At 41.0% G+C, this 10,531-nt stretch overlaps 1 protein-coding gene across 1 annotated transcript; it reads right to left on the bottom strand.

Annotated features, from left to right (window-relative positions):
- Positions 1-391: 391 nt before the first annotated feature.
- Positions 392-8,742, bottom strand: LOC311000343 (alpha/beta hydrolase domain-containing protein 17A-like). The gene is made up of 6 exons (XM_083991023.1): positions 8,552-8,742; positions 7,597-7,682; positions 6,702-7,255; positions 6,264-6,458; positions 5,286-5,465; positions 392-3,850 (listed from the first exon to the last, which is right to left on the bottom strand). Exons 3-6 carry the CDS (start codon positions 7,250-7,252, stop codon positions 3,625-3,627), a joined length of 1,152 nt encoding a protein of 383 aa, XP_083847149.1. The 5' UTR covers positions 7,253-7,255; positions 7,597-7,682; positions 8,552-8,742; the 3' UTR covers positions 392-3,624.
- Positions 8,743-10,531: the final 1,789 nt, after the last annotated feature.

Raw genomic sequence — 10,531 nt, 5'->3', positions numbered from 1 at the left:
ATGTATTATCCAAACCCCAGTGAAACTGGTGTGCAAGTCATGTTTTCAAGTCATTATGTACGCTAAAATATTGCATTTTTTTGTATCACTGACTATATGAGCTTGTAAAGTCTTATTAACTTGTAAAAAAAAATACAACTGTTTTGAAATCAATGTCAGTTTCATATTTTTGTACATAAGTGATCTTTTTATTATTTTGTAGTCCATAAAAAGGTCAAGATTCAGTCCCATGAATTAATTTCATTACATCATATTCTCAGTTCAAAAAAGCAACATAAAATTACAAATCATAATACAAAGAATAGAATAGGTAAGTACAGTAACCATATAAACAGCCCACTAATATGGTCTAGCCCCCCCAACCACCCACCCGCCCGCCCGCTCACCACTGTCCCGCTCTAGCACAAAACTCATAACAATACATCAGTTAGTATCAGCAATAAAAAAAAATTCAAATAATCGTCCCGTTTTTTTTGTTGTTTTTTCTATTTAAAGCGCTTCAATGTTCCGATGCCATGAGTTCAGCTTTATCCTCACACAGAATACATAATAGAGATAACGTCCCACCCCGTCATTTGCTCGGCAAAACACAATAGACATGCATACAGTTTTCACTGTTCCACCCCCCCACCCCCACCCCCATCAATAAACATTCAGGGCCAGAGGATACAATGTACGTCAACCATAGTGGTGCATCAATAAAACGGCAAATTTCCACCCCGTTTCTTTAACCAAACCCCATGAGTGAATGAAAAGTGGATCCAGTGGTTTCCCTGATAATACGACCTGTCCAGGAAAAACTGAGGCCTACTTCTATTTTCAGAGAAAAGCTATAACTCTCTCTAATTCTTCTGACAGCTCAGCTCCCTGGTTCAAGATGGTAACAGATTTCCATTATTTACATAGTCAGAAACACAAAGCACACAGGATGAGACTGGAGAAATTCCCTGTTCGAAAAGATGACAGCGAGCAAGTGTATGGTAGACCTTTCCACCGCTTACTAAGACCCATGCGCACTCCCAAAATGGAGCAAATCAGATCAGTGCTAGTTCAGTACATGTTCCCTTTAACAAATTGCAGCTACTATCACTGAAACTGATGGGTCTCCTATGCAGCAGACACTTTGCGTAGACCTGAAATGTGATGCAACTCTCGTAGTTTTCAGGTCTACACACGGGGCCCATTAGTACGTATTCAAACGGGATGCTAGTATCCTTGATGCTGGCCTGTAGGAGACAGTCAATAATAATGAAGAAGACACACAAACTTACATTTTATACCCTTATTACACTTTGGATGCTTTGTACAATAGTGCTGAACTTAAGACCTGCTTTTGTCATGCTTGATCTGATATATATAAATGTGTAAATATACTGTATACTACAGTATGTGTGTGTGTGTGTTGTGTTTGAATGTGTGTATGGGTGCATGTATGTGTATGTGTGCGTGTGTGTGATGATGTGCAAAGGTTTGTGTGGTGGAACCTGCACCACACCAACAGTGAGAGGCTCAAGTATGGCTTGTGTCACACATGAAGCGTGCTGCCACCCATAAGAGAGCTCCTACATTTTAGGGCCACGGAGGTTAAAACAGAGCTATAGTAGACGTGATATCGCGTCCTGGTGCCCGATCTGAATCACATTGTTAGTCATTAACATCAACACGCATGGTTCTGGAAACGAACAACCCATGGCCCTACACTACGACAAACACGTTTGGATTAATTACATCAACACAAAAACGTTCGAGGAAAATGTGCTGAGGGTGAATATGAGCAGGAGGCTGTCTGACTCGGGTGATGAGAACTACTGGAACACGACTTGGAAAAACAAACTGTGCTGTAAAGACGACAAGTTAATTAGTATGCCTCTAATGAAGCGTGATTATTCTGAATGGACATAATCCTCATTAGTTTGGTGAACTGAGCAGCTCCTCTTTTTTTTGTCATACCTTCAAAGCCTCCAAAAATGTCTGCTCACCAAATTATTCTACAAGTTATTCAAAGACATCCTTGACAACCACACGTCAAACTTCAAGGAATAGTTGGATACTTGGAAATGTGCTTTTTTTGCTTTCATGTAGAGGGTTAAATGATCAGATGGAGTCATTCAGGTCTGTACGGTCAATATGAAGCTGCAGCTAGCTTAGCATAAAGATGTTAGAATGATACCTACCAGGAACTCTATGGTTTAATGGCAGGTCATGTATACAGTCACTTCCTTAAAGAAAGAGGTATAATTCCTCTCATTTAACTATCAACACAAAAGCCAATAAGCGCATTTCCAAAACTGTCAACCTATTCCTTTGAATCTGATTTACTCCTGCTATTACTAAGTCAGCCCAGCCTTAAAACGTCACACATCGGCAAACACTGAAGGGCTACAGCCTTCACGTCCATAGCTGCTCCACAAACGCCTAAGAAATACCCACATGACCAGAGATGTCATGAGTGTGGCTCTCAAAGTCCTGTTTCCATTTCAACCACACCATCACTCTTGTCCAGAGTATGTAGGACTGGGTGGGAAAAAGCAACACAAGGAAATCAAAATGATGCCCTGTAAGCTGTTGCTGCAAGTGTGTGGACAGTAAAAGGCTAAAGTCACAGCACAGCCAGGAAATTAAATGGAAGCTGGCCATCCTGTGATCTTTTCGACGAGTCAGAGACGAGGGAGAGGAAAGTATGAGACACTATACAAGCTATGACAGTATTCCAGACTAGTCCGTGCGTATCCGCCATTATTGACACCAGAGGAAAGAAGATGGACCCCCAAACCACACAAAAAGAGTAGGTTAGTGTTAGCTGGACAACAACTTGGGAAATGCCCTGGCAGTCAGATGGATGTCCATTAACAGGTAAACATGTAGTGGAGGAGGAAAAGGGGGGATGGGGCACATGCTTGACCAGTGTTTGTCCACCGGAGAGAGAACTGGTCAAGCTGCGGAGGTATTCTTCATACATACACTTGCAAAAATAAAAGAGGAAAAAAAAATCATTATTGATAAGTCTCCGTTATCCTCCTCCACTTGCACTTGTCCGAGTTATCAGGATGACCGTTTCTTTCAGCAATGCCTTGCTCGCGCACACACACACACACACACAGACTCAAACACACATGCACACATTATTCAGGTGTCACAGGCCCATGGAGACATGACTATACACTCAACATCTCAACATATATGTCCATGATTCATACATTCACCAACATGTCACACTTAAAAATTACATCTGTGTGCCTTTTTGGTCAAAGCACATTGTTCTTCCTTCTTAATTCATGTGAGTAAACACATTTTAAAGCTGCAATTCACAATTTTTCTTGGTTGTTGGATTTAACATTTTCACCACACTCCACCGTACAGACAGATACGGCAAATGAGAGATTATAAAATGTTCGCACCTTTAAAACTGGGAACAAAAGATAGGTTGTGTTGAAAATTAACCTTACGGTGTGCTGCTTCAAAGACACACAGATGTGGCAAAAATCACACATCCTTTTTAGGTCTATTTCTCACCCACACTTTGCAAACATACTGACATCCTCTTTCTCACTCATCTCATTCACACTCTCGAACGCACACAAACAGTCTCATTCATACAAATGCAGAGAGGCTGTAGTTTGTTTCTCAGGCATGCGTTGCAGCCAGGTCCTGGTTGATGAAGCGCCGTAACCTCTCCAGGTACTGACTGTAAAGCTCAATGTCGTTGTGACCGGCTCCCTCCACCCAGAGGGGCTCCACGGCCTTGGGACAGCGCTCAAACAGGGCGAGACCATGAGAGAAGTCGATCACCTCGTCCTCTGTACCGTGAATGATGAGCACTGGGGAGGGGATCTTTGACACCTTCTCGATGCTGTGGAGGAGAAATTTAAATAATGGAGGCAATTAACGTGCTAATAATACAGGAAACTGATTAAATTTTGTGTCGATGCTGAACAATGACAAACACTGACAATGTGCATTTTAGTCAACATGTCTGAGATCACACAAATCATTAAATCTTCTCTCCTGTTCTTTCATTTCCTCTTTTACAAAGAACAGACAACAAAAGACAAAAACACAAGACAGTGCAGATGCTTTTAGGCTGGTTAAGTTACAATAGATTTGAAAAATGTAATGTTTTTCATTCTTAATATGTTATCAGCAATCACTGTTTAAGTAAAATACAAACTGAATAAACATTCTGAAAGCATGTGGCGATAACATAATCTTTTCAGAGGTTCACTGCGAATGCATTTGCACATAAAATAAAATATATAACGAGATGGCAAGTTATGTTTGTGAGAGTGACAAATCAGGGTACTTCATAACATTTACAGCAACAAAGTAAGGACTCAAGGAGGAGTAGTTGTTGCCAAGGTAACAACCAAAAGAGGTCTAAATAAAAATATAAACAAATCTTGTATACTAATTTTAAAGTAATGAGTAAATTGATATAAAATGTAATTAAAAGATCTTATCCCGGAGAGGCAGATGGATATCTGGCTATCTGTCTTGGACTCAAAGCTATTCATCTGTAAGTCCAGTAGCCAGGACAAATCAGTATCCTACAGCGACAATGGCTAGCACAGGAAAGCATAGATGCTACTCTAGTCTCAGTTCCATCAAAACTGGAGAGTATTTCTTCATTTGAAGAAGAGTAAAGAACAGGTCGGCCTGATTTACCAACATGCTGGTACTGAGAACAATGGAAGGAATGCAGAATCTGATTGGCTGAAGATAGCTTGTAATACATGGTGATCGATCATGCATACGATCACCAGACAAATATTTTACAAACAGTTCACAAAGAAGCATTTTTCCAGATGGTTCCGAGTAACAAACTACCTGGTGCAGGTTGGAAAGGTTTCAGACGATAAGCAGATTTCTATGGTATCACGGTGTTAACACTATTGTATTGCCGATCCTCATCCTTTTAGGTGGCACTTTTTGACCTCCATACGAGCTAGATGTGTCACACTGCTTCCATGTTGCAATGTAACACACAATGTAACACATGTGATTATAGTTACAAGATGTGTATTTACATTTTGGCTTTGGGGCACAATGGCAGAGAAGGTAATTATACCACAGGAGTGGTTAGGGGAGGTTTAATGGGTATTTTGGCATGTCTTTTTCCACAGTGATGAATTGTTTTAATTTGAGCTTCCTGTAAATAACTACAGACCATTTGGTACTGAAAAGATAGTTTTTGAGTCAAAGCAGGTTATTTTTTCACTGATATTACTTTTAAAGCACTGACAAAACAGAAAATAAAACTCAAATATGTTCTCAGTAAAGGAACTTACTTGGGGAAGGCATCAAAGCAGTATGTTTTCTTGGTGTCAGGGAAGGCCACTCTCATACCAGACGTCAGAGGAGAGTGGAGAACCACAGCAGCACACTCAAAACGTGATGCCAGGTCTACTGTGGGCACCGTGCCGATGCTCTGTCCGTACAGGATGATATTCTCAGGACTGATGCCATACCTGATGTATAAAATGTCAAAACAAGGGTCACTTTTAACCTGTGAATACCTCAGTTTTCCATACACAGCAATAACAAGGATTATCAAGCCCATCAGTCAAACACATAGGAACACAAACCTGTGTGTTTCATGTTAATAATGACACACACGTTTAAAAGAGAACATCATAAGCAAAGAGTGGGAATGCTCACTTGCCAGGGACTGCAAAGCCATAAACAAAAAAAAAGAAATGTAATAAATAATAATTACCAGCAAATATCAAAATGTCCTAATATAACCTTAACACTGATTGATGCTGTATGGGCAAATTCTGAATAATGTTGGTAAGTAACATTTAACATAAATGTTTATTGTATTTATTTAAGTCTTAACTTTTCAGTGGTCTTAAACAGCCTCTATGTTGCCATCTGCAAATACTGAGCTTTACTAACATAAGGCTCATTAACCACACTGGCAACAGATAAACAAGAGGAATTTGAAGTTGTCAGAATTTCAGATGCAGCTACTTTATGTAAAACTCAGCATGTGACATCTCATCATCAGTTTCTTTGATAGAGAGCCATTGTTTTGACTTTGATTTGTCTGGCTGGTGGTCAGAGAGGATGCCATGGTCAGCAGGGAATGGATTTGTGTAACACTGAGTCAACCAAATGTTATTTTCACAAAATGTTACTGGCTGGTGATGTAAGTGACCTGCACTGATTTATCTACTAAAGACACTTAAACTGGCATTTGGTGCTTGTTGGCCGTTAATTTTGGACCCTGGGTGTATGGGAACGGAGTGTTTCTGCCAGCTTACCGGGAGCGCAGGGCATGCCAGGCGGCATCAATGTCAGCATAAAGGTTCTTCTCAGAGGGCTTGCCAGTACTAACACCGTAGCCTGAGTAATCATAGGAGAAGATGTTGCAGTTGATGCGTGTGCCTAAGCCAATGTAGAAGCTGCTCATCTGGCCCAGGTCTACTGCATTACCGTGAGAAAACAACACTGTAAACCTGAGAGACAAAGGAGGAAGAGGCAAGAAAGAAAGAAGAAGGAAGTTAGGCAGCAGGCTAAGGTTAAGCAGGAACACTGCTGAACTGGAAAGCCCAGAGTTGATGGAAAATTGCAGGGTATATCTGCATGACTGAGGATAGTATATCTATAGAAAGGCAAGCTGTCCTATTTAAAGCACAAGCACAACACATACAGTGCTGCCGTGTGTGTGGAGGCACATTCAGCGTCATTGCGCGTCTCACCTGGCATTAGGTGCACAGCGAATGTACATGCATCCGACCCTATTCCCTCGGCTGGACCTGGTCAGGAATACGTCCGTCACATCCAGCTCCCTCTGGGAATACTGGAACTCTGCTCTCTCAGTGAGGTGCAGCTTCCACCTGCCTTCACTTCCACTTCCACTTCCACTTCCACTTCCACTTCCACTTCCACTTCCACTGCTGCTACCGCCGGCAGCACCGCCGGCACCACCGCTGCTGCTGCCACCTCCTCCTCCTCCGCCTCCTCCTCCTCCTCCTCCTCCTCCACCAGTACCGCCACCACCACCTCCACCTCCTCTGTCACTTCCACTGCTAGTGCCGAGTCGAGAGCGTAATCCTGGGGCTCCAAGTGATGGCGCGGCAGCTCCAGAACTGGATCCAGATGCAGTTCCAGCTCCAGAACTTGGATCTGGGTCAGGGATAAGGGCATAGGTGGGCTCTGGGGGGAGGAAAGCCAGTTTGGCTGCAATACGACTGGGGCATGGTGGGCAGCAGAACAGGCAGCATAGCTCTCGTATGGACAGACCGTTCATCTTCTGGAAGAAAAATAAACATGGAGGACAGAGTTAATAGGTTGCAGAAAAACAGTAAGAACACAGGTCACACCTTCAATTATCAAATTTTAAATATAATATTTAAAAATATATATATATGGAATGCATAATGATCTGCAGATTCAGCTCATACAGTGATTAACAGATTGATCAATCAACTCATATGCTTGCTTCACAGTAATTCATCTGAGGAGAGAAAGAGGTAAAATGTAATGTAAAATGCTTTTACAGGATGAACAACAGTGGTGACATACAGCCCTTAGTACTTTCCCTACTCACTCCCCTGGGAGAAATCCTGCACAGAAATGCTGTTGTGAACATACCTGGATTCAGAGATCCCTGGGTCTTGAAATGAACTGGCACACAATGGTGCCAAGGTCTTCTAGTGTAGTCACTGAGCCAGCTGGATCTGATTTTTTTTTTTTTAAAGAAAGAAAGAAAGAAAGAAAGAAAGAAAGAAAGAAAGAAAGAAAAGAAAAAAAAAAGATAAGGACAACACTTAAATATGGTTTGTCGTCATACGCCAATAAGCTCTACATGGCAACATTTGGTCACAATGGCATGACCACTTAGCTGCCCTGGTCTTTTCATGTTGCTCTTTTTTTGATCTTATGTGTGCTAACCTGATGTGACAGGTGATAAATATTGAGAAGGGATTCTTGCTTTGTAATTTAAAGCATTAAGATCCAATGAGAATTGAACTGACATCGACAAAAGGCAAACAGTAACCTGGCATCACAGGTATGAGGAAGAGATAACCTTCGTTCAAAGATTAGGCTATACACAACACGGATTCATTAAAGAGCCAGTTGTCAGTGTCATCATTGTACAGCTCCTGTAACCAAAGAGCATTTCTTATAGTTAAAGTAAAACATCCAATTAATGGACCGAGGCGGCTACTATCTCACCGAGGGATTAAAACGATTCAGATGCCCTGATGTGATCTTGAATATCAGTGATTAATTACAACAACCCCCTCACCACCACAGAGCGACTGATGTGCTAATGTTGCTACATGGTAACAACGATATTAACATCTAATGTTAGCCAGTGATGATGGGGATGTAAGTTATAACGGGAACGGTGTGTCGACTTAGTATACCGACTGCTGGAAAATGTAGACGAGCGACGCATTTCAGCCAGTGATAGATATTAGCAGTCACCGTGCAGGTTAATGGCAGCTAACAGTCAAAATATCATCACTTATCATTAGCAGGGCGACCAGCTAGCAGCGGCGGCTAGCTCGCTAGCAGGATAGCATCAAAGCTAGCTACTTACCGATTCACAGTGTGTCGGCAGGCAGGCTGGTGTGTCTCTATATGTACACAGAAGCAGCACACGACTTCGACAGTCGCTCTTGTGTCTTGACATGGATGGTTTTACTCAAGTGTACTGACAGTGGTCGGTGGCTAGCTAGCTGAAATTCATGGCAACCAGATTTTTTTTTCTACTACTGTCCGATTAAAGCCGGAAGTGACGTAAGGCCATATTCCTTTTTCAAAACTTCAAATAATGGGCCGGGGAATAATCGATTATCTTCTCATTTAAATCGCACATATATGAACAAGGATGAGAAAAACTGTTATGTATGAACTGGATTAATTATATTTTAGGCTTTACAACATTTATTTTTATTTATTATTTTTTTTTACCTATTGAAGAGTAGTGAATAATAGTAGCAAGGTGAATCTATCTGATAGGATCCTGTCGTAACATAGCACACTCAAATGGGGGAAAAATGTAAAATGAAAAAATAAAAGAAATAACAAACAACTAATGAAAAGCAAATGAAAAATGCACATATCATCGAGATGGAAACTTGATTAGATATGAAAACTATAGAGCATAACACATATTGTGGTTTATGTTCTGTCTTGTCTGAATGTTTAAATATTAAGAGGTGCAATAATCTAAACTCAAGTTAGAATAGGCCTAATAATATAGTGTTAAAAATTTCAGTTATAGCCCAAAGGTTCTGCTCTCAAAATATTAATTAGACAACATTCAGCAAAATGTTTTTGTATCAAAAAGACTAGGCTACTCATTAGGCTATGTAGAAGTTTTGGTTAATCAATGATTAGAATTTTTACTTGATTATTGATGTATTAACATCTGAATGATGGGAGACAGTTGTGCAACTTAGTTGGGCAGTTTCTGTATAATCGAACATTGTAGAAGCTGTCTATAATTTTCATGCATTATCATAGCTTTATTTACTGCCTCTATAATCATCTGCTGCCCATCCTAGCTTCTCAGACAGGACAAGCAGATCCATCACACACCTTTCACTCATTATGACAAATGACACTGATCATCCCCATCACATTACTGCTGTGTAGCTAAAAAAGAAGGCAGAATTATTTTCCCTTCAGCCACTACGAACCTCCTCAATGACTGTATGGAGCCAGACACTTCCCTGTTTATTTGTGACATTTAATAAATGTAGTGGGGTCAAAAGTATCCCACTTTTTTCTTGAATATAAGTGACAAACAAAATGACTGTTACTCTGCATTATTAGCACATGAAAAATGTTTGTTGCTTAAACATACAGTCCTTAGAATTAAATTGTATTACAATAATAGCCTGCATATTTATATTTATATTCTTGCACATATTTTCCAAAGATACCTGTAGGCAAATTTACACCTGCATTTTAAGTGCTGGTGAAGGGTGCATTTCTTTAAAAAAATATCTTTGTACCCTATTGGAATATAGTAAGCAATATAGCAAGCATGTATGTTACATTGTCCTGTTATAGGCTATATTAGGCTACATTTTACTAAACACATTGTGTTTCAGCTAAGCTTAGTGTTTGTGTCTCAACTTTGCTGAAAATCATCCAATGTGTAAGAGAGAGAGAAAGAGAGAGAGACGGGGAGAGAGAGAGACGGGGAGAGGCAGAGAGAGAGAGAGAGAGAGAGAGAGGTGCTCCATTCATCATTGATCCACTGCAGGACTGTGTTTCAGGGGGTGTGAATTATGGGCCCCTGCTGTCACTGTGCCTGCTCTACGTTGGACATTTCACCTCGCCACTGTAAATTTGAAAAGGGGATTACGTTTTGCTGACTGCTGGTTTCAAAGCCGTAGCTTGACCAAGTGCAGACAACTGGCCGGTCCCCCCTGCCAGAAGACTTCATACAGTCCGCAATTGCAGGATCTGGGATTTTTGCAAGGGTCTGAACAAGGCTGCCGCGAATGAGAACGTGATCAGGATCACAGAAAACCCCCCTAACAGATTCCGGTTTACACCCTATTGG

This window comes from Trachurus trachurus, assembly GCF_905171665.1.
Source record: "Trachurus trachurus genome assembly, chromosome: 17".
Taxonomy (NCBI): Eukaryota; Metazoa; Chordata; class Actinopteri; order Carangiformes; family Carangidae; genus Trachurus; species Trachurus trachurus.
This window is presented reverse-complemented; position numbering and strand designations above follow the sequence as displayed.

Coding starts and splice junctions, on each gene's coding strand:
- LOC311000343 (XM_083991023.1), bottom strand. CDS start 7,252: ATGAACGGTCTGTCCATACGAGAGCTATGCTGCCTGTTCTGCTGCCCA. Junction 6,459..6,701: donor CGCTGTGCACCTAATGCCAG/GTGAGACGCGCA, acceptor TTTGTCTCTCAG/GTTTACAGTGTTGTTTTCTC. Junction 3,851..5,285: donor TGCTTTGATGCCTTCCCCAA/GTAAGTTCCTTT, acceptor TCTCCTCCACAG/CATCGAGAAGGTGTCAAAGA.